This window comes from Gymnoscopelus microlampas (genome assembly GCF_963454915.1).
Source record: "Gymnoscopelus microlampas genome assembly, chromosome: 20".
NCBI lineage: Eukaryota > Metazoa > Chordata > Actinopteri > Myctophiformes > Myctophidae > Gymnoscopelus > Gymnoscopelus microlampas.
The window spans coordinates 18552084-18576942 of NC_139957.1; the positions used below are offsets into that span (position 1 = coordinate 18552084).

At 42.6% G+C, this 24859-nt stretch overlaps 2 protein-coding genes across 3 annotated transcripts; both read right to left on the reverse strand.

Annotated features, from left to right (window-relative positions):
* Window positions 1-70: 70 nt before the first annotated feature.
* Window positions 71-9162, reverse strand: txlnbb (taxilin beta b). The gene is made up of 10 exons (XM_084045203.1): window positions 9091-9162; window positions 7451-7709; window positions 6924-7015; window positions 5548-5718; window positions 4595-4789; window positions 4091-4210; window positions 3338-3412; window positions 3134-3226; window positions 1948-2043; window positions 71-765 (listed from the first exon to the last, which is right to left on the reverse strand). The coding sequence occupies exons 2-10, from the start codon at window positions 7692-7694 to the stop codon at window positions 226-228; spliced, it is 1626 nt and encodes a 541-aa protein (XP_083901329.1). The 5' UTR covers window positions 7695-7709; window positions 9091-9162; the 3' UTR covers window positions 71-225.
* A 3576-nt stretch (window positions 9163-12738) lies between these two features.
* On the reverse strand, window positions 12739-24859 carry hivep2b (HIVEP zinc finger 2b). 2 transcript variants are annotated; one of them, XM_084045599.1, is made up of 7 exons: window positions 24678-24859; window positions 16273-20274; window positions 15690-15847; window positions 15117-15292; window positions 14858-14956; window positions 13806-14614; window positions 12739-13428 (listed from the first exon to the last, which is right to left on the reverse strand). In XM_084045599.1, the coding sequence occupies exons 2-7, from the start codon at window positions 20167-20169 to the stop codon at window positions 13015-13017; spliced, it is 5553 nt and encodes a 1850-aa protein (XP_083901725.1). In that variant the 5' UTR covers window positions 20170-20274; window positions 24678-24859; the 3' UTR covers window positions 12739-13014. The 2 variants fall into 2 exon arrangements, with proteins under 2 accessions (XP_083901725.1, XP_083901726.1); XM_084045600.1 differs by lacking the exon at window positions 24678-24859 and having other exon boundaries at window positions 16273-20700.

Below are 24859 nucleotides of genomic sequence, written 5' to 3' on the forward strand. Positions count from 1 at the left end.
ATTCCAAAGCATACATGTATTCTTTATGTTTTTACATTCTGGAAAAAATAGCCAATTTGACATTGCCCACAATGCCTACTCTTCCGGTTACTCTTTCTGGGTAATACATTTTTTTGTTATCCTTCACACAGACACTGAAGACAAAGACAACTTTTTTGTTTTCTTCATTTCTATAAATCTTTATTGCTAATAGTTATAGGCTACTATTCACAGTAATTTGGTGGCCTAATCGACCATCTCCATTTCCAGGTCTCGCTGCTCCTGGCATCCGTCATCCATGGCTTCCTCATCTGTGCCATTCACCGGGAAAGTGATCTCCTGGGTTTGATCACCATTGCATGACTCTGAGTGGTGCTGTTCCTCTGAATCCTGAATTCTCTCTTCTTCGGAAAGCTCCTCTTCAGGTATGACGTGGGAAATCAGGAACGAACTCGCAAGCTCCTGCAGAAGGGACTGCTCAGCTTTCAGTTTGGACAATTCCTTAGTCAGCAGGGTTTCGGCGGCGGGGGTGGTTTTTGGAGTCTCCGGGGGGGCTTCAGTGGACGGTTTAGCCTGTTCCTCATTTGGTTTCTCAACAGCAGTCTCCACAACCGCAGGGCTTTCCTTCTCACTTGGCTCAGATGCTGAGTTGACATCTGGATGACCACTGGCCTCTTGTACCTTCTGGTACAGAGTCTTACGCTCTTCTTGCAGCGCTCTGCACAGTTTCTCCAACTTCTGGTTCTTAATGGTGAAAAGTTCAAACTCCTTCTCCTTCAGTGTTTTCTGCAATGGATTGAATTATAATGGACATAATGTGTTAGACTACACAGTCTTGTTTACTTTTTCACATATATATTTGTTGGATGCTTGTGCATACAGACTACAGCAGTAAATGTCCAGTAACAGCTATAATCAAATATCATAAGCAGGACATTCATTTTGTGCTATTTTGCTTTATCATGACTATCTTGATCATCTTATTGTATATACATTTTTGTCTACACTGTTGAAGAGACACTCTTAGTACATGAATTTGCCTGCAGTGTTGGTATGTTCTCGACTAAAGAAATTCTCTTTTGACTGAAACGACTCACAGGAATTTGTCGACTAAGTTGATTTAATCAACAAATCTGAAAAATTGTGTTTGCTGCATACAATCATGCAGAAACCAGCCTTTTCAAATTGAGAACTGAACAATGGCTACTGGCTATTGACATTTATAGACTGTCAGAAATAAAGGGATACATCTAGAACTTACAAAAAATGTGCATTGAAAAAACATAAAAAACAACTACTAACAAAGTCTTTATCAACCAAGACCAATCTGACAGACAGACAAACTGACCCTCTTCTAGATTGCTCGCCCCACTGGAAGAGCAACGCTGTAAAAACCTTGAACATTGAACATGGTTGTTGGGTGTTTCTTAAGGTGTCAGCTGCAGGCGGACAGGCTCTGCCAACTAGTGGCCGCATCCGCATTCTGATAAGCTACAAAGGTGAGCAGTGAGCACGGCTAATCAGGTATGCTTGGTCTTTGTTAGACAGACAGACTGGGAAGAACGATCACAGCTGTGGAATTATGCAAACCCTAAAAAGGGTGATGTACCATATGTGCTGTAAAATGCCTGTCATCATTTATGTTTGAACATTGTGTTGTTGGACATATACATGCTTCTTGCCGAGTTCCCTGACAAACTCACACAGCAAATCCTGAGTGAAGAATTTACCCTTAAAGGTCAGGTTTTTGCATTTTTAGAGTTAAATGAACACTGACAATGTTCTTGTTGGTAGTCTGCATACATATGCCATTTGGTGAATGATTTTATGCCAAGCACATCACCTGATTTTCCCATGTACTCCACAAACCCCTGACCATGCTTCTGTTATAGTGACCAGCTCTACCTGTGGTGCTACTGCTACTATATGACCATACGTTGGTAAACAGGTGGTAACAAAATGTCTTACATCAGACACCATGTCAAGGAGAGCCTTGTTGCAGCCATCAAAGCGAGTCTTCCATGACACACACTCTTTCTCCAGCTTCTTCATCTTCTTATGCATCTGTAACACAGAACAACAACAGCAGTCAGAAAAAAAATGCATCTGAAAATAGCTGCCCAAATGAGATTTGGACCTAAATCCTGAACTACAGAAAAGAGGACTTGATTATTTTTGTTTGTCTTTGATGTGAGTGTAAATGTGATGTGTTATAAGCCGCATGGGGTTTGTGTAGATCATTTCTGCATGTATTTAATTCCAAATGGCAATTTAGGCAATTACTGTAGCAGACACTCTTATCCAGAGCAACTTATAGTGATTGCTGTAAAGGGCATGAACCCTAGTCAACAAATTACAGGGTAAATGGTTATGTAAGTCGAGCACAAAGAAAACAATTAAGTGCTCCAAAGTAAGGATACCAGGTAAACATCAAACCTAGCATCTGTCTAAACAACATTCTATCTAAATAACATACTTAGCATTTGTGTACAAGGAAACCATATACATTATATTACATTATATATCTAAATAACATAGCGTACTGTACATAACATATGTGAAGAAGTAACCAATATACTGTATATCTACATAGTATAACTAGCCTCTATCAAATATAAGCAAGTGATACAAGGAATGAGGTAGAATCTGAAGTGAGTGAGTCTGCAGTCCTGACTGAGCAGAGAGGTTATTTCACAGCTTGGGAGCCAGGAGGGAGAAGAGTCTACGACGCTTGGAGTGTTGGCAAGGGTGTCATGGAGAAGGGAGGGACAGACATTTGTGTGTTAGCTGATCTAAGTATGTGGGAAGGGGTGTAGGGGTGGATCATGTCCTGAAGGTAAGGGGGTGCCGTGCCCTTGATTGCCTTCATGCGTTGTAGGCCATTACCAGTGTTTTGTAACGGGTGTGGACAGAGAGCCAGTGAAGGGAATGTAGCAGAGGACAGATGAGAGAATTTATGGTTGAAGACCAGGTGTGCCGTGGCATTCTGGTCAGTTGTAAGGGAGTGAGCATTTATCATCTTTATGTGTGGAAAATATAACAACTAATGTGATTAATTCCATGTCCATGACATTTCAACACATTATGCTTTTTAACAAGGGATAATGGAGCAATTCCTTTGAATAGTCAAATAAATACACAAAGTGTTTCTGACCTTGTCCATGTCCTGTTTGAACGATGCATAGACTCCATTACTCTTTGACACGGTGCCTTGGAATTCATCAAACTTCTCAGAGTACATAGCAAGCTGTAGAGAGATGATAAGAACAAAAAACTAAATCACGCCTGTATTCAAGTACATAAAAAGAAGGAACGTTAAAGACAAACATCTCACTCATGCATGATGACTGTACAGTACCTGGGCCTTCAAGCTACATTCTTGCTCCTTTAGGACCTTCACTTGCAATTTGCTCTCGGCCGCACTTTTCAGCAGCTGTGGAGAATTGATCATTTCCATTAACAAGGTCACTGTGAGAACAGAATTTGTCTGTGCACTATAAAACCCTCAGTGTCAATTTAAAGGACAACTTTGTTTTTTTACAACCAAGGTTTATATTTTACCTTGTAATTAAAGTAAATAAAAGATGAGTGTTAAATTTTTTTAATTTACTGCTTTCTATAGTTTTAGCAATTTTCGCGATATTTTTTACAGTGTGTGTCTAGTGGGCGGGGGCATTCTGTCCGGTGGTTAAATATGTCTTTTTTTACACAATAACCCAGCGTTTTCTTTATTAGTATTTACAGAAGCTTGTTTCTAGCCCCCAATAACTCACATCTGGCCATCAAAGACCACAGGACCTTTTTTATTGTGTAAAAAATACATATTTAGCCACCGGACAGAATGCCCCCGCCCACTGTAAAAAATATCGTGAAAATTGCTAAAACTATAGAAAGCAGTAAATGAAAAAAAAATAACACTCATCTTTTATTTACTTTAATTACAAGCTAAAATATAAACCTTGGTTGTAAAAAAACAAAGTTGTCCTTTAACTCAAGACTCTAAAGCCTATTGAGTCCATTGTATGACTACTACGTTTGTACAGAGTAAGAGTTAAATTGACACTCAGGATTTGCAGTGTACTATTCAATGACATGGATTCTCCAGACTCACATGTTCTTTCTCTAGTTTGCGCTTCTCCTCTGCTTCTTTTTGCAGCATGTTGGCTTGTGCAAGTTTGGTCTCCAGCAGCTTCTCTTTCAGATCTCTGTGTTTGAAGACCTTGTCCAGGTTCTTTTAGACAGAAGACATCAGACAAGTTAGTTTCACTGAAACATGTGGTAAGTAGATTATTCATTCGGCTCCAGCCAAACCACACTTATGACCAGGTTATCTTATGCCATATCATACTGGATTGCTATGTAATACTGTAAACATTCAATATCAGACTTGGGTCAAATAGTATATTAATAATATTTTTAGTTTTGAAATACTAATAGATGGGATTTAGAGCACCTGGATAATATTTGAAATTACTTTCAAATACATACCGGTAGTCTAAACATAGAACTCATTGCATTGTACTCAACAACTGTTACATTCTCCAACACTAACCTACAAATTATTTGAAGCTACTGTTTCACCCAAGTATTTTAATTATCTGATACAGGCACATACCGCCTCTCTCTGGTCATATTGTGAAATGAGCGACTTGAGTTTCTCGGCCAGGCCGCTGTTCTCCTGACACAGTTTGGTGTTACGGGTGCTGTGCTCCTCAATCTGGGCCTGAATTTCGCTGAGCGTGCCCTGGAAATGGGTGGTGATGTCCTTCCTCTTGAGGTCATCTTCTCTGCACCTCTGCAGGGTCTCCTCCTACATTTCCAACATAGAGGTTAGTCTGTAAAACTGCATCTACGGGAACGTTAGCAACACGAATGACAATGATTTTTTAGACATTTCAAAGGCTGTACAAAGCACAGGGAGAAAATACAGAATGCCCAATTAAATGAAAGTCTCAAGGTGCACGGCCCAACAATATCATGAGAAGAAGAAGACAGCCAGAGCTCAATAAATGTCCTTTTATTTGCCTCACCCAGACAGAGCAATGGACACGTTTCAACCTTAACAGCCTTCCTCAGTGTTGTGGCAACAAAGTACAGAGACTTGTAATATCCTACATCTATGCTAAAGCTCTTTTGCCGCTTTTGTTATTCAAGAACGTGCAAACTTGTAGCACTCCTGTTGGGAATGAAGCAAGCTCCTCACAGTGTAAAACAATAACTCTAGTTCTGAGAACATCTGACAATAAATCATAGAAATCCATGAATTCTGCCAGGTTTGAGATACAGTCGGATGGTGTGCTGTGATTTTCTTATTCTGAATACTGGATATTTCTACCTACAAGCTCACAGATCTGCTATTTCTGGTGAAGAGATTCGGTGTAGAAGGAAACAAGAGCAGACCAAAATAGAGTTTCAACTCTGTTTCACTATGAATAAAGGGTTTAAGTGGTTACGGCCTAATTGTGCTTTTAAGAGCTACGATTTTACACTTTGCAACTGTGCAACTTTATTTATTGAAAGCACGAACCATCAAACGAACCATCAAAAATGCACGGTGGGCTGAGGTACCTTTAATGTCTTGTTGTGCCTCTGCAGCTCTCGGCACAGTCCCTCCAGCTTGCTGCGTGCCAGGACAGCCCTGCTGTGCTCACTCTGCAGCTGGTCCTTTTCCTTCATCACCTGGAGCAGTTTATTCTGCAGAATCTTTAGCTGCTTCTGGTCACTGCGATGTTCTTCCATCTATGGAGTATATGGAAATACATAGATACACATAAAACACACATGGCTCGATGAATGTTGGGCAAGTTACTAGTTACTTATTACTCCTTTAAAATGTATTAATATTTCAATACTTATTACTTGGTATCAAGGGTAACTTGTGACATTACAAGGTACATTATTATATTACTTTTGCAACCTTGACCTGCACGTATCATCATTTTGCGAGAGGGAGTACGCTTAAAAAGAACAAATCTACAAGTTAACAATGTGTCCCTCAATGTGATAGCCTGTAGATCTGTTCTTTTTTCACACGTGACAGCCTCCTACTATGGAATATATTTATAGGCTCAATATATAGTCTCGGTCAAAAACAAATCACGTTCATTGTAACTTAGTAACTCAAAGTTACTTGGATTCATAACTGTAATATTATAACGTTTTTTTGCAATTGTAATACGTTACACTACTAGTTACTGGGGAAAGTAACAATATATATATATTACAGTAACTAGTTACTGCAAACAATGTACATAGACATGTAAATACAAGCACATACACATTACAATTTAGACATTTAAGAGACACGTTTATCCAGAGTGACTTACAAAGAGTAAATGGCTTGAACCCTCAACAAATGATAGGGTAATTGGTAGAGGAAATAATACAACAATAAAACAATAAAGAAAACAATTAATGCTACAAAAAATATGAAAATGGGGAGTGAGCTTGCAGTCCTAACTGGGGGAGAGGTCACTCCACAGCTTGGGAGCCAGGAGGGAGAAGAGTCTAGGTCTAGGACACTTGTTTGACTATTATAGCCAGGGTGTCGTAAGGAAGGGAGGGGCAGACTTCCTGTGTTAGGTTTAGGTGCGAGAAGATTTGTAGGTGTGGATCATGTCCTGAAAGTAAGGGGGGTGCCGTGCTCATGATTGCCTTGTAGGTCATCACTCGCTCTGTGCATAACTGTAGTCCCATGTTTTCAGAAAGTGAAAGGTAACAAAGCTATTGGAAAATGAATTGGAACAGGAAACAGGTGTGCCACCGACAACAGATTCTATTGGATGCGGGCAGCAACTGGAAGTTAGTGAAGGTTACACATAATACTGTGTAGACACATCAGTGCATGCAGGCACACATGCAGCAACACATGTACACAAAGAGGCCTAGAAATGTGTGTATGTACGTGCGCACAGAATGTTTTCTCTGAAGCCTATGCCACTCACCAGCTCAGCATGCTTCTTAACCATGGCCTGTAGTTTCTCCTCTGGAGTGCCAAGTTTGCTCAGACTCTGCATCAATAGTGCAGCCTCCTTTCCTGAATAGTCAGTATAGAGAGCAGGTTACAAATATGTCCAAAAGCAAATATTGGTGGGAAATTATTTTTAAACAGTTTAAAACAAATGGATGAGTTTGCACAATTCAGATTGGTTGGTTTACAGAAAAGCTTGTAAAAGTGGTTATTTAATCCTTGCCAGTGACTGGAATGCTCTTTTTGTTACACTTTGCTGCAAACCCCATCTGTCTCCCACTCCAAATAGGCTAAAAACAAACGTTTCGAATTATTTGCAAATACTATTCATCTGAGGTCTGTTAGAGATGGATGCACTTACAACCATTACAGCTATGCTTACACCCCTATCAATTACTGTACACCTTCCACTTGTGCTGACTGTGCTGAATAGAACCCACCTAGCTCCAGAATCAATACAACTTTATTTAGAAGGGAAAAAAACAGGCAAAAACAAAGCACCTAGATTTTTGAGCAGCTTCTTCTCCAGTTTCTGGTCTTTGCGGGTATCTGCCTCCTTGACAGCTGTGACCCTCTCCCTGGCGTCCTCTGGCTCAGCAGGGATCTCGGCAGCCTGGTAGGTGCTAATGATGTCCTCCAGCTGATGTTCGAGGTCTTCTGTCAGGTCGATGCGTTGCTGACCCTCAGCTGGCCCCGCCTGGGGACCCACCTGGACGAGGCTACCCGCCTTCTGAGAAGTCTCCATTAATCTGGGCTAGTGCTAAGAGGAAGGCAGACACAAACAAAACATTGTTTCTGGTTCACGTCATCATGGCTTTATCGTTAAAAAGATTAGCCTTTTTTGATTAATTTTGAGATGCATTTGACTCTGACCCTGTGTTTGTGTTATATAAAGGTATCACTGGGACCATTTACAGACTAAAGGGTTTGAGAATTATAAGTGGGAGGCCAGCAGTTAAAGCTTCAGGTAGGGGGAAGTGAATAAAACTAGACTACAACTACTGTATGGCCAAAGTAGTGGTGCCGATGTCCAAGCACTAAATCCACAGCTGATGTGGTTAAGCTGACCCATGCATAACATTAGTTTGAAAACACTTTCAAATTTCTTAATAATATACAGATTCTTTTTTTACGGACACACATGACTTTCCATAAAATTGTCGATTTTCCTCAAATATCTTAAAACACACTTGTTTTTAGACACCTGTCATACACACTAGTGTGCCATTCAAAGTCAAAACAATTGACTATGTACTTTGATAGTTTTGGTTGAAAACTGCTTTTTTAGACACACATAACATAAATCAGGTTTGATTGAATCTCTGCGTCTATCTGCTTCTTGTGTTTTTACAGGCTCCTGACTGGGGCTTGTTTATGTGCATAAAATTAGCCTGCCTGTGTCGACTTCACACTCCCTTTGCTTTCACAAGCAGAGCACATGGCACCTGTTCCAGACCCACAGTCTATTTTAGGAACTTCTTAATATGGTCAAGTTATTTATTTATTTCTTATTGACTCTAATTGATGTCAATGTCAGCGGTTGTACGCACAAAAAAGGTGTAGTAATTATTAGTAAAACAATTAATACATAAAAAAGAAGAAAAGAAAGAAAGAAGAAGGAACATTACATAACCACCGGTTCAATATTTAAGAGAAAACTTGGTTAAGGTATTTGGATTTAAATTCATTAGTGAATACATCATTGCAAGAAAGGCAGTCAAAACCACACTTGATTTAACAGTGTATAAGAATTCTAAACAGCCTGTGAATTGCTACAGGACTCAAGATAGTGAAATAAACAGAACAATGTTCTGACAGAGCAATGTTCTAGATATTTTAGGAGAACATTATTTATCATGAACCTTTTTTTCTTCTTTATTTTATACAAGGACATAGCCAAGTTCCTACGCCTATTTCCAATCTATTAAGCTCTCAACTTGGTGAGCTTTACAGCCATGGAAGAGAGTCAACTAATTACCTCTAACAAAAGAAAAATGCTTTTAAAGATTAAAAGGTGATTGTAAATGATCTAAACAAATTAGCTAACCTGATACATTACTATAATAAAACACTTCTATACCATTTCAACAAAAGTTTCTCCACTTCAAATTGTGCTAAGGAGTAATTGAACAAGCTCTTACCAGGACCAGGGTCTAGAGGGGAAAAAGGAGAAGTGGAGAGGGACTCAGGGAGACTGCCACCACTGATACAACAGCTGTGATAAGACCTCCTCAAAATAAACTAGAGGGACACAAGAGAGAGAGAGAGAGAGAGAGAGAGAGAGAGAGAGAGAGAGAGAGAGAGAGAGAGAGAGAGAGAGAGAGAGAGAGAGAGAGAGAGAGAGGGGGTATTTGGGGGGGTGTAAAGTTATGTCCCTGTCCAGGTCACCCCTCTCGAAACAAGAATCCCCAAACCATTTGAGTGGCTTGTAAACTAGGAAGACCTGACCCCATTAAACAACAGTGTAGAGTGAACCGTCACGTGGAGGAAAGTGTAGTTGTGTGTATCTCCTAACACTGTACCTTGTCTATGGGTGCTTAAAGCAGCCATTTTATGCAATGCCTTCACTGTCTGAAACCACCAACCCATGGCACATTTTATTTTAAGCCGGGATGCTGTTAACAGCCATATAATTATTCTAACAGATGGGCCTGACAGGCCTGGTCATTGAGAAGTGAGAAAAAAGATTGAACTACCTGTCTGTCTGTCTGTCTGTCTGTCTGTCTGTCTGTCTGTCTGTTTGTTTGTCTCTCTCTCAGTGATTAGAATTACAACAGACCTTCTCTCCAACCCTGAGAAAAGCATCAAAGGAAGCCACATAATGCTAGATGGTAAGGATTAAAGCCCCCTCCTTGTTTACTGTGTATTGCACAGTATTTACTTTCCATGTTAGCTTAATTTCAAGGACCCCCATTACTCTGACAGTGTACAAATGGAACCAAATGGACCCGTAAACATCCCTTTTACATCAGAGTTACAGACCTGTAAGGGTCCATAGGGAACCCACTCAAGGAACAACTTTGAGAACTACTGGCTTATTATAGTAAAGCATGTGTTGCTTGTTTGTACTCAATATGCAATGGCTATTATGCACGTACATTGAATTGGCTGCAGACAAAGAAGCCCTGAAATAGTTCAACATTATTCACAAGGTGATAACTATTTTTTGGAAGGGACCATTTATTTTATTGTACCATGTTATGACTGTAGTAATGATTTTTCACCAGAGGATGTCAGTGGTCTCAGAATTTCTTGAAAACTTAATTCCGAAGAGTCTTACTCAGGGGCAAAATGTGAATGATTGCATCTGAAAACCCTTCCAGGCATGCTCTAATTTAAACAATTGTGAATTATGCAAGAGGAGAGGTAGGGAGCCATTTTGAATAATCCCAATAGCAGAGAGCAAAGAAACACATGGAAGGGAGGGAAAGGACATGAAATAAGCTTCAACACACATTCTTGGGTTAGAAGTATATTCTTTTAAAACAGTTTTTGAATTTAATCTTAAAAAGTAGAGCACCAAACAATAAATTCCTCATAGCATAAAAGAGGCACTCCATCATGACGATCCAGTTTCAATGCAAATAGCTAAAACAAGGGATTGGCTACCGAGGCTTTATCCTCAAAACTCTTAGCTGAGAGATGAATGATTTTTCCTCTGCATTAACAGGGAATTTTCAAAGACATGAGAGGCACAATGCAGTTCAGTAAATATGAATACACGATAAAAACAAAACAAAAACAACAACACAATCTGAATACAGATGCAAAAGCAAATAAAAGGCTTCACTTTCCCTTTCACATTTTCATCAGCACTCTGTATCGTCAATACAACAAATAAAATTTACACATAACTATAAAATCATGGCTACAGTACATACATCCTTATAAAAAGGAAACACAAATTAAAAGCAGTGCACCTGCGATTTTTTTCTTTAGTATGTAAACATGAGTGAACAAAGTGTTTTCTGATTTCAAAATCCATTCAAACTGGTGTCGTACCCACTTGAAGGCGTAAATAAACGTATCTTTAAAAAGAAAAAGAAAAAGATGAGACACGAGGTGTTACCATTCAACACTGTGCCCTTTCCTCCTTCATGAAAGCTCCATTACGTCAATTGCAGACATTTTACCTCTCAAAGAGATATAAACAACCCACATAAAAAGTTATCAGAATTCAACACTGCAAAAATAGTTCAAATCATAAAAATACACATGTATATAGTATATATACAGAGGAGAAATAATGCATTTGGTGAATGATTAGTTACATTTTGAGCAGAAGCATAGTAATAGTTGACAAACCCACTCTTAAACTTTGATACTTAAGTATTACTTACAGTAAGTGATAATGATTTCTCCTGTTACACTTGAAATACATGAAAAGGTTCTACCGACTGATAATCATAGCCCCTTTAATTTTGTGTGCAACACGTTTCACACAGTGGGAAACTTGTAACTCTGTTGAAAAGAAAAATTAACTGGAATGTTTCAACTCACAATATAACACAATGTGATTTTCTCCTCACCACCTACTGACCAGGTCAGTTAGTTGTTAAAGATGAAAGGATGAAAGTGCAATGTAAAAACTCATAAAACATGCTTATGGTCATCTGTATAAGTTACAACAACAAAAAGGCTGTCTTCAATGAAAAGCAAAGACAGGAGATCAAAAGCAATGCCAGCGTGGCTCACTGCATAACTGCATCACTGCTGCATAAGTACAGATATACCATATATAAATAGTAGTCAAATATTAACTGGTATCAATAAGTGCTTACGTTCTAATATATAAATACATCTTACAGTATACATAATTACATATTAACTTCCTCTATTTTTTGTGCAATAGCAAATCCCATGCATTTTATTGAGATAAAAACCACAACATTAAGAAACAAATGCAACATAAGAAACGTCTTAAGATTGTTTTGTTTTTCTTAATTTTTTGTTTTGTTTTTTTGTATGTAAATCAAGCTGCTTCTATCAGCCAAAACTGGTCAAACAGATAAAAAGCTATATGCACTTTATAGCAAACCCTCTGACATATGATGCTCTTCACATCTTAAAAGTTCTTCTGTATGAAGTACCATGACATCTTTCCTTATTCAACAAGCTTTTAGAAAAACAAAATGATTTAAAGCAAAGTAAAGGCACAGACCGTTGCTGCTCGATCAGAAGCACCAAACTGCACAAGAAAGCGAGTCTACTCAACATTTGGTCAGACTGTTTTATAATACACATACTTTTCCCTTATAGTTAACTCTTCATTTTACTGCACTACAGTATCACACCTCGATATGATTACATTAAACAACAGTCTATTTTCAAAGTACACGTAAAATACACTGTTTCGTATGCGTCTAAGAAGGGAGTATACATTGGGATTATTTTTACAGAATCCATAAATATATTTATGTGCAATTGTACGCAAACTACTAGGTCAAACAAAGGCATATTAGCATTATAACTTTCCATATTGCACCTGCACCCATTGGTAACTATTTTCCACCCTGCTACCATCTTGCCTCTCATCCAATCATTTCAAAGAGTCTTAGTGGAGAGGAGCCCCATTGGACAGGATGGGTTGCTCCTTTGTTGTGAAAGTTTGATCGAGACTCGCGCTGAACATCAGCTGTCTGTATGTCAGACACACACGCACGCACGCGCACGCACGCACGCGCACGCACGCACGCACGCACGCACGCACGCACGCACGCACGCACACACACACACACACACACACACACACACACACACACACACACACACACACACACACACACACACACACACACACACACACACACACACACACACACACACACACACACACACACACACACACACACACACACACAATGCTGACCAGAGGACGTGTTATTAGAGTGCTTATAATGGGATATGGATGAGGTTATGTGCCTGTAAGGTTGGCAATGGTAAGGTTGCAAAAAGGACTGCGCTCTGGTGTCCTATCTGTTCCTGGGTCTCTCTCTCAAGAGAAACAGAGAGAGAGAGAGAGAGAGAGAGAGAATGAGAAAAGCAGGGGAGAAAAGTATACCCTCCTAGTGAGGGTCCTCTGTGGTGATCCTCAGGGAGGCGATGGCTGTCATGCAGGTGTGGACATTCACCTCCTGCTTGGTGTCCCTGACGAGGGGCTCAGGGCTTTCCCCTTGAGCATCCTGAGCTGCCGCCTGATGGCCAGACGGTCGGTCATGCATGTGCCCTCCCCTCCCCTCCTCTCCGGCTATCTCCACTCTGCTGGAGCGCTGGCTCTCAGGGCTCAGAGCTGAGGAAGGTGGGGTGACATCGGCGCTGGAAAGAGGCGGGGAGTGCAACATCTGGACGCCTCCGATGGGAAGCATGGGGAGTAAGCTCTGTGCTGGCTGCTGAGAGTGGAGTGGGAGGTGGCTGAGGAGGTTCTGGTGATGAGGGCTGGCAGCGATGGGCGAAGAGAGGGCCAAACTGCTCCTTTGATCCTAAAGCAACACATTGGCAGAAATCAGAATGCTTTTTACGGTTTTAAAGTCTCCAAGCTGATTCCTTGTATGAAAGAAGGAATATATCAGTTCGGGAATTTGTTTTTTAAATATCTTATGTGTAGTAATATATTGCCTTCCTGTTTCTTTGTATTGGCTGGCATCTATGGTAAAATTGTAAATGATACAAATAAAATGTAGAAAAGTCAGTGACAAAATAAACGTTTAATGTCTAATTGTGCATGCAAAAAATATGCATTCACATGACAAAAACATGGCATTAAAATCCAAATGTTTCATATTTTCATGGGCATAATATTAACCATTACTAATTAAGCCAGTAAAATAGGGCATAGTAACTTTATCTTGCTGCATACCAATTCCATTTCGAAGGCTCCTTGCTGTTGTGCCAGGTCAATCTTTGCATGGTGTCTGGCTTTATCGCCAGTGCCTCTGTGCTGGTGTGAGCCCCTGCGAGGTGACACAGCCCTGAGCACGACCCTCTGCCTGCCTCTAGCTGATGGCTCACGCTTCCCAGCCAGCTCTGCTGTTCCAGGTGACAGGGGTCTTTCAATGGACCCGGGGGACAGGTGCTGGATGGGTATGAAGTTTGGGGAGCTGGGCCTCAGCGGGGAGGTGTCCCATCTCAGAGAGGAGCGACCTCGAGGGGACAGCTCCCTCCTCGGGGAAGGGTAGCGCAGCCGTGAAGGTGAGGGCTCCCTAAGGGGGGACTCCCAGCCAGGGGAGAGAAGACAAGAGGAGTAAGGATCAAACAGGAAACATCCTTGGTCAGGAGACAGCATCGTCAGGGAATCCTCGTCCACGGATCTTTCTCTCTGCTCTGGGTCAGCCATGCCGAGGACAGCCCTGCGGTCAATGACTGTCCCAGTCCGCCTACCAGAAGCTGCCTGGTGGCGAATCTCAGCACCGGGCAGAGAGGTGAGGGAGCAGCCATGGATGGCAGCTGTGGCTGTGACCGACAGGGAAGTGACACCACAAGGTTGGGGGCTCGTGCTTCTGGAACGGAGCTTGGGAGTGGAGTCGCCCTCGTACTCATCATCCTCATCCTCGTCTTCGTCGATTTCATCAATGTCCTCATCCATGCCATCAGAGTCGTCAGCATCGGAGAACTGGTGTTTAGTTGCACCAGGCAGGCCAGTCTTGGACTCTCGCTGGATTTCGTCCACTTTGATGTTAAGAAAATGAAAGTTGAATGTTATTTACCCAGAAGGCTTTGATTTGTCCATATTTAGTTATGTCTTTATATATCTATGTGTTTATTGGATTGGATTTTAGTGATGTGTAATACTGTAAGTGTTCAGTAAATCGTCAGTGTAAGTTAAGTTTAAATCTGAGGGCCATTGGGATCCTTTGAATTAAAGAATAATGTAAAACATTCCATCATCTCACACAGAATTCAGTATCTCACCATGTTCCTGAATCTCAGTGTCATCTACTGTGACAGACACACCCAGCTCAAGACATTTCTTCATGTGTGCTTTTGACTTCATATGTTTGGTCAGGTTTCCTGCACATGGATAAAGTATGCTTTATTGATGATTTACTGTTATTATTTCAAAACAATTTAGCAATTTGTCTCCTCGCCTTGAGTCTCATATGTAACGACACATAATTGTAATGATCCATAGCCTAATTTCTGCTAATTTGTTTCATGGTAGAAGGCTCACCTTTAGTTTTAAAAGCGAAGTTGCAGACCCTGCAGATGTAGGGCCTCACATCTGTGTGGGTTCGGATGTGTTTTTTCAGCATGCTGGGCTTCTTACAGCGGATGCCACACTCCTCACAAATGTACTTCCCCCGACCTCGACCTCTGACATATACGTAGTCCTCATTGGACTTGTACCTGAGAGGTGGGAACAATCTCTTACTTCAATCACTTCAAATATCTTAAATGTTCATTTAAACGTATGCGAAATGCCAGCGTAGTGTTTATACTGTATAAGACCACCTTCAAGATTAATTTAACAGTCTTCTTCTAGAATCGATTTCTATAAATATCACAATATCATTATTATAAACATGCGTACTGTAGCTATTTTCCCACAAATTACAGATATTATTCAAACAGTTCACTGGAATGAGATTCTTTCAAAGATTTTAATACCCATTTGCACTGTTTGGGTTGTGAATGGCTTTCTCTTTTACTCAGCCTGTTCAACAAATTTCCTATTTGCGTAAAGTATTTGAGTTAAGTAGCTTTACGCCACATGAAAGTTATTATGGTAAATAAGTGCACTGACCCTCCCTCAAAGATCTTAATGCGTGTTGGCACTGCCTGGGTGGTGACTGCCTCCCTCTCTTTCCATTCCTCTTTGGCACTTTTCCCTCTGGAGCCGATGTCCTTCGTCTTCTTTCCATAGGTGATGTCCACCTCTTTGAGCTCCGGTTTCCTCTGCAGCTGAATCAGATGAGCAAACACTCTGTCAACACGCAGTTTAAGCACACAGGATATCGACACAATGTAATGCGATGCTCTAAAGAGGCTGTATGTTATACATGTGGTAGCATGGTGCCCATTGCAAACACCCATATTGATGCTGTCGTGGAAATCGTTGTGACTCCCGTGTGTGTACAGCATCTAAAATGAAGATCTACATGGTCATTTATGTGTAGAGCACGTTATATACGTAGCCCCTCTGGCCTTTGAAGCTCTTTGAACTGAAACTCAAGTTTAAAGCTTTTTTGACATTTTGTCATTCTAAAATGTTATATGAAAATATGTATTGTTCCCAGCAGGGATATGCACTATAAATCATAAACAAAGGATGACTGTCAGCAGTACTTTGCATTATAAATGATCTCAGTAGAAGACCATATTCTCACCTGTTCCATCTTCTGCCTCCATAAGATTAAGGAGGAGACCAATTTGCCTGTTCCAGGCTGACACATGGTTGCTACAGTGTAGATCACGTTGTCACCCCTCTGTTTAGACCGCAGGAGAGCCAAGGCGGTACTGGTGCTCAGGTCAGGGGGGTTTGGGTTGTGTGAACTCACACACCAGGTGGTGTACACAGAGAATAAAGGGGTGTTGCTGTGAGAGCAGCTTGGCTTGGTGTAGTTGAGATAGCACCAGCTCACACCTGTTGTAGTGCGGAGACTTGGAAACTGAGATAACACTCTTGAATGTTCTGTGTCTGAGATCAGGACGTCTTGACTGGTAACCAGCTGTGCCTTTTTGTCCGTGCCAACATCTTTCGCTTTGCTGACTGACATCATGGAGTACGGTGGTGAGCTGGGTTCCAGGGAGGTACTTTCCATGGCTGAATCAGCGCCATCAGTGGCTTCTGAAGCTTTTTGCTGCAGCGGGATATATTTGCCTATTTGTGAGACATCCTGAGCATGAGGTGTGGACGTACTCCGCAGTGTCTCTGACCTGTGGCCTTTGTCGTCGGTCAAATGACATTTTCCTAACTCCACTGCGCTCAACTCCTCTACAATCTGACCAAACATTCTTTCCTCTTTCACACGTTTTTGTTGTTTGACCTCCATGAAAACATCCAGGCTGCTGGCAGGTGATAGCATCCGCTTGTTTGCCCCGCCGCTGGAGGCATTGGTGGTTGAGATAGTTCTAGAGGTCAGAGACAGAGGGATGCCTGTCTTGAGCTTAGTCGAAGACAAATCGAGGGCCTCAATGTTGAGAGTGTGCGTTGAAAGTGCCCTTGTATGACCTAGAACATTCGCTGAATCAAGACTTGCGGACAAGCGCGAGAGTTGGTTCTGAGATGTGGCTGTGGCGGGGGTGGGGCTAAGGCCATCATACTGATTGTCTATAATTTGTGATACTGTAGTGTATGTAATGCTACCGTAGGATGGCACGTAGGTCTGAATTCTAACAGGAACTAACAGACTAGGGTGTGACTGCTGGGTGCATGTGTTTCCTGTGGCAAATATTGGGAAAGTCTGTGGCAGCACCCCACTTGGAGTGAATGCAAGGGTGTTGCTGAGGTACTGGGGAAACATTTGTGGGGGGGCTTGCATCCATTCAGTGTCCATATTCAATGACTCCTGACGCACCAAGTTACCCCTCCTAATTTCCTTCATAGCAGAGTGGCCAGTGCTGAGCTCTGCGTGTCTAACTTTGGATGTTGGAGAGAGACTGCCGTAGTCAAATGATATGCTGCGTACCTCTGGGAACTCCTTGCGCAAGTTGCAAGGCGCCTGCTCCGAGGAGGAGCGTCTCATTTCATGTTGTTGACGCTGGTGGAGCACAGAGAGGGAGTGCCCGCTTCCCGGCACGGCTAGGAGCTCCAGTGGTTTGCCAAATTCATCCTGCCTGGCTGGAGACACTGACTTGAAGCTCTCCTCTCTGTCAAAGGAGAAGGTGGAGTAGTAAGATAAGTTGCTGTCTTGACTAGGGCTGCGGGAGAGGCTGGTGCAGGCAGACTCAAAGCTAGACTCGCCAGAGGAGAGCTCTATGTCAGCCAAGCGTAGCCGCTTCTTCTTTGGGGGCAGCTTTTCAGGGGGGAGCTGTGATAACGTTTCGCTCCTTTGAGGCCACTGAAACTCCTCCACGTGTCGCTCTGGCTCCTTCATCTTCACCTCTGGCGCTTTTTCTGGACTGTCAGGCTCAACTGTGACCCTAATCTCGGGGACTTGTATGTTAGATTGGCGCACAAGCTTGGGGGTGATTTGAAAAGACTGGCTTAGTCTACTGTCATTTCTTTCCATCTCGTATGATTCAGTCTGCTCCATAGCATGATATGATGAAATGTTTTCCTGCCTCTGCCCGTGATACTTGTAAGATTCGGACTGTTCAGATTGTGACCGGTTTAATGAGTTTGTGTGTTGGATGACAGAAATGACATTACCCACATTTTTTCGGACAGAGATTTCAGGGCAGACGGATATGTCCATGTCACATCTGTCCGGCTGCCCGTGCATACTTTGAGAGTGGCATTTCCCTAGCGCCATTAGACCAAGAACACCTTGGCTAACTTTTGAATCATAGTCCTTTGTCGGGTCAAACATTTCCTCACACTGTTCAAGATGTCCCTCATACTGACCCGGCAAATCCTCCTCTTCCCTCTTCTCTTTCCGACGCTTGCGTGTTGCCAGTTCCATCGCGTATTTCTGAGGGTTCATGTTGGTAGACGAAGTGATGGAGTAACTTTCCATCTCTGATCCTGGTGGTGAAAGGGCACCGCTGCTCTCAGGTGTCTTTCTGTGGCTGTCAGATTCTGTATGCCCGTCATGTGCAGAGTGTTCGAAAGCGGCCTGCCTCCTGAGTCTTCTCATGCCTCCGGTAGATGTTCGCTCATCGAAGGAGTGGCTGCCCCTGAGGCCCTGTGGCATGCTGAGACAGCCTGCCGAGGACGTTGGCATTGAGTTGCTCCTGATCAGTGGCCCCGTGTCGGAGCCACTGTCTAACAGCGGTTCATTTATCTCCTCCCTAGTGAGCGACTTTGTGTTTATTTTGATGGATTCGACAGTATCTTTCTCCTGCGTGAAGACACGGGAGACGCCTTTCTCTGCATGCTTCCCTGTGTAATCGCTTGAGTCCTCGCTGCAAGTAACAAAATCAGTCATTTGCTTTGGGCTGGGCCTGTAGCACTTCCCAAACATGATTTCTTGGTAGGACTTGGCATTTGTGTTGGATGGGCCGGTCTGATGCTCGGCGCTCTCAGAGCGTGAGAAGTAGCCAGAGTCTGTGCTGCCCTTGCTGGACTGGCTGGGGAGGGAGAGGTTTTGGTCAGAGTCTCCGCTTCTCTTTTCAGAGAGCCGGAGTGCGAGTCTCTGTTTGATGGTGCAGGATTGGATTGCACGGCTAGCCTGAGGAACGGCAGGAGGAGGAGGTGCATTGATTTCTTGGAGCTGGGATGAACCATCCGGAGCCGCCATCGACGTGACTCCCTTTTTTTGAGCAATGAGATTTAGTACTTTTACAGCAGTGCTATCTGATACCTCCACTGGAGAGTCACACAGCAGCAGTGGGTCATTGAGAGTGTCCTCGTCTGTGTCTGTACTCTGCTCCGCATCGGAGTACAACTCGCCCTCTCCTTCAAAAGACCCCTGTTCCGTATTGGCATTATAAGAACCAAGTTCCGAGAATGGCACAGTTCCTGCCTTGACCGAGTGAGCATGGGATTTTCTGTGTTTGTATAAATTACTCTTTGTTTTAAAAGAGAATCCGCAAGGGACACAAGGATAGGGTCGTTCCCCGGTGTGGGAGCGAATATGTTTCTTGAGCACACTGGGCTTGGCACATGCCCTTCCACAGTAATCACAAACATACTTCCCGGGTTTTTGTGGTTTCTGTTCCATCTTACACACGTTGTCAGATAGCTGATCCAGCCCTGAATGGGAACACTGTTGGAGGGCCTCGGGTAAACTGGGGGACTTCCTGTGAGGAGCGGGGCCACAGCTGCCTGGGGATTGTGCGCAAACTAAGTGACCTACAGCCTTCTGTCTGGCGAATGGCTCCCCCCCCTGCGGTGGATACGAGGAGAGCTCGTACTCCTGATGGCTTGCGGCGTGGTGGTGGGAGTGCTGATCCTCTAATTGCCGTGATTTCCCTGAGTCAGACATTTCTGCCGAACCACACGTGTTTCTGTTCTGACCTCCTTGTGGTTGTCGGTGCCACCCCTTGCCCTCCAATTCCACTGATGGTCTTCTCTTAGTCTGTGCAGCCATCGGCTCCGACATGCACATCTTCTGTGCAACATTTGTTTTCTGACTCCCCGTGGAGCATTTCACCTCTGCAGTAGTTTCAAGTGACTCCATGAATCCAATGTCACTTTCTTTGGGATTGATTTTTCAAGGACTATATCTGTTATGTAACCTTAGTAATATTATCATTCATGTAAATTGATTGCAGGGAAGGGTCATCTGAAAGAGATCACAAGGGAGACAGAAATGAGAAATTAGTGGAATCAAACATCTAATTGTGACATGAAATATTCACTTTTGATATAGCTCCATGCAGTCTACAAAATTAATCAAACCTTAGGAGTGGACAAAGTACAAATGCATACTAACTAAAGTGACTATAAAAAAGAGGATCAGGGAAGATGAAAAATATTCAACCATCAACAATTCCACTGTTGAATATGAGTGTAAATCTACTGCTTGAAAGCAAGGCCTATTTAAGATTGCTTCCCAAAAGGCCTCCTAATAAAATGTGAGTATAAAATTCATAATGAGCACCGTTCACAGCAGGAATGGAAAAATCTCTTTACCAGCCTCTAAAATACCTACAGTACCTCATCCTACCCCTGGCAGATGCCCTACATTTGCTGGAGCCACAACTGTGTGTGTGTGTGTGTGTGTGTGTGTGTGTGTGTGTGTGTGTGTGTGTGTGTGTGTGTGTGTGTGTGTGTGTGTGTGTGTGTGTGTGTGTGTGTGTGTGTGTGTGTGTGTGTGTGTGTGTGTGTGTGTGTGTGTGTGTGTGTGCGCGCGCGCGCGTGCGTGCGTGCGTGCGTGCGTACTTGTGGATGTCTATGTGTATATGTATATGTTTGTTGTGTGTGTATGTATATGTGTGTGTGTGTGTGTGTGTGTGTGTGTGTGTGTGTGTGTGTGTGTGTGTGTGTGTGTGTGTGTGTGTGTGTGTGTGTGTGTAAGGATATTCTAGAGCTGACATGAGTCTGATAGGAATCTAATCCATGTCCACCACATTATGTTATTTCATCTGGCATCACAGAGACTCACAATGAACTACTTTTTCTTAAAGTGGTATTTCACATTACATGTATACTGTATCTCGCAAAGAGTTCATGAACAGTCGACATAACTGACTGTTTAGCATGGCTTTCTTAACTTATTTCTTAATTTCACTTTTAAATCCTGATTTAAAAATACATGTGTATATTTGAGTGACATCTACAAACAAGAACAATTAGACCGTGTTTAACATTTTGCCATTTGTTGTCCCTTAAAAACACCTGGATCTACCTTTTCAAGAAGTCATTTTGTGTTACCAGTATTGAAAAAGAAAAATACAGAACCCTGACTGGCAACAATGACAATTGAGCCAAGTGCAGCTGAGGCTGGAAAGAGATTATTTGGCGGTGTGCATATTCAAATAAGTAAGATTGTGCTACCAAAGTTAAACAGTGTTTGCTAGCTACTGTGCAATAACATAATGTGATGAATAATGATGGTACAATGATAGAATGCAGCATATAATATAATAATAATAATAATAATAATAATAATAATAATAATAATAATAATAATAATAATAACTAGAAAAAGTGCTCCTCGGAGCACAACTCTCCGCTGTTGGGAATGTTGGGAATGTTCTATCTGTATAAGTGTCCTATCCGTCCTGTCTGTATAAGTGTCCTATCCCTCCTGTCTGTATAAGTGTCCTATCCGGCCTGTCTATGTAAGTGTCCTATCCGTCCTGTCTGTGTAAGTGTCCTATCCGTCCTGTCTGTGTAAGTGTCCTATCCAATTGTTACAGTATCCGCCATTTCTCAACCATTTCATGATTGTTCCTGTCTTACCTCACTCTTACCAGACTTGTGTTGGGAATGTTGGGAATGTTCTAATTCTTATGTTCTAACTGTCCTATCCATCCTGTCTGTATAAGTGTCCGATCCGTCCTGTCTGTATAAGTGTCCTATCCGTCTGTATAAGTGTCCTATCCGTCTTGTCTGTATAAGTGTCCTATCCGTCCTGTCTATGTAAGTGTCCTATCCCTCCTGTCTGTGTAAGTGTCCTATCCCTCCTGTCTGTATAAGTGTCCTATCCGTCCTGTCTGTATACTGTAAGTGTCCTATCCGTCCTGTCTGTATACTGTAAGTGTCCTATCCGTCCTGTCTGTATACTGTAAGTGTCCTATCCGTCCTGTCTGTATACTGTAAGTGTCCTATCCGTCCTGTCTGTGTAAGTGTCATATCCCTCCTGTCTGTGTAAGTGTCCTATCCGTCCTGTCTGTGTAAGTGTTCTATCCGTCCTGTCTGTATAAGTGTCCTATCCGTCCTGTCTGTATAAGTGTCCTATCCGTCCTGTCTGTATAAGTGTCCTATCCGTCCTGTCTGTGTACTGTAAGTGTCCTATCCGTCTGTGTAAGTGTCATATCCCTCCTGTCTATATAAGTGTCCTATCTGTCCTATCTGCCAATTATGTATCAGCCATGCAGCCATTTCGTGATGGTTCCTGTCTTACCTCACTTTGACAGTGGCACAGACACTGTCAAAGTGATGCCATGTATTTATACAGTATTTCACCGTATTGTCACGTGTCACGTGAGGCTTGACCAATCGGTGTGTCATATTTAGAAAGTGAAAACAATACTCTCCTGCGGAGAGTAATAATAAAAACTATACTACACTAATTACAAATCTCTGAGCATGTGAGTGTACAATAATCTGTTAATTCCAATGCATATAGGTGTTAGTTTGTATGTGCATGCAGGTTAGATAAGTTCCACTTGAATTAATTGAAAACGCGATGATTTCCCTGGAACTATCAATGAACCAGTATTACTAGAACCCCATAATAAAATAAAATCACGTGGCTATACATTGCATGCTGATCCATGTTCTAGAATATATGACACTTCTACCCATGGCACCTTACGCTACCATGCAGTGTATACATTTGTAGTATGGGTGTCCCCAACAGGAAGCAAACCCAACGTCCTGGCAGCACTAGTGCCAAGGTCCATCAGCTGATCTCCACGGGCCACATACTCATATACAGAACTTGCACATAGAAATACTACACGCTTCACCCCCATGGCTACTGTGAATCGGTGTGGCATTACACTTTAGCTCCATACCATGAGGCTGGGTCTCTGAGGGCACGTCATTTCCATCTTCTCAGTATCAAAGGCTGCGTCCTCCCTAACGAGGTTATGTAAGATTATCTGGTTCAAACCCTCTGAGTTCCCCTTAATTAGGACATCCTCCGACTCTCGCTTTCTATTTCTCTCTCTCTCTCTCTCTCTCTCTCCTCTCTATCCCTCTCATTCTTTAGCGAGAGAGAACTCTCTCATTCTTTGTTACCACACTGCTCGTGCACTCCTCAGGCATAAACCAGTGGATACGCTCCATTCAAGGTGACTCTTGAGAAGATGCCGAGAGAGCTGCATTAAAAAAAAAAAAAGCAGTCATCGCAAGCACCATAATACCCCCTGTTCATATTTGAATCGAATGGCAAATACCTCCTCGGTTCTTTTACAGATGACTTAATAGCTATGCAGTGAGATGGATTTGAGAGGGCTTCTTCCTGAGGGGGGGGGGGGATACAGAGGAAAATAGGGAACACATATCAAGCGAGGGGGGGGGGGGGCTGCCTTGGCTCGGAACAGTCCACGTTCCAGCAGGGAGGTTTACTGAGGTAAACTAAGTGTGGGGTGGCCCGAGGGGTAACAAAATTCAGAGGCCCAGGAGGGAGCTCCCTTTCAAGGTCAGTCTGACCTCATTGCTTTAGTTTCCATCCTCTCCTCGCCGAGCCGCGAGAGGAGGGAAAGGGGGAATATGGGCGCAGAGTGACAGGGAGATAAGACCCTCAGAAACAATGCATACCTTTGAACTAAGCAAGATAGGGGGGGCTGGTGAAGCACAGCACCAACACAGTCAACCCTCACCCAAGTCACATTGACAAGTCTGCTCAACAGAAACACTCAGACACGACTAGTGTATTAGAAACCATAAACCACAGGCACCCTTTTATTTATCAATCTCCCGGTCTCCTAGTAACAAACGTTAACCTGTACAGAAAAATGTATGACACAGCAGCAATGACGTGCCACAACAGGAGGCAGGTGGGTGGCAGTAGGTGTGTTTCTGGATGACTGTGGGCAGACCATTGATTATAATTATATGACACATACAGGGAATATTATATTGAACCGCTGGCATGGCTGGACAAATGACTTTAGGAGGACATCTATTTGGACAGTTTGCATGCTCCCTTTCTTAACCACCTTCCACATCCAAGCGGACAATGAGCTAAACAAATGCAGGGCTATGGAAATAAGCATCATTATGCCACAGCATTACAGTATTAGGAGCTAAGATGGCCATTAAAGGGAACAAGCATGAAGGCTTACACTGACAACAAATCCATAAATATCATGAGCGAATGACACTGCTTCAGAGAACCTGGAGGGTTCTAAGCCCCCGGTGATACTGTAACGACACATCGCATGCAGAATCAACCAACAGCTTACTGTACATTCTGCTCAGTATTCTGTAGAACACACACATCTATGGGAAACATCCCTCTGCTTGTACGGCAGCTGACATTCTGATATCAAACATAATCCTCATACAAACCTGACATTTGTAAAGTCCCCTGTCCCATAGCGACAGTCACACGTGACAGTCCTCATGTTGCATAGTCCATTTTTCCATTCTCCACATGTCTGGGTAAATGATAATGAAATAAATTAGCAAGGTAAAGTCCCATCAATCACGAAGCTGCTGGCTGACTGGGTGTACATTAGAAGATCTATTGA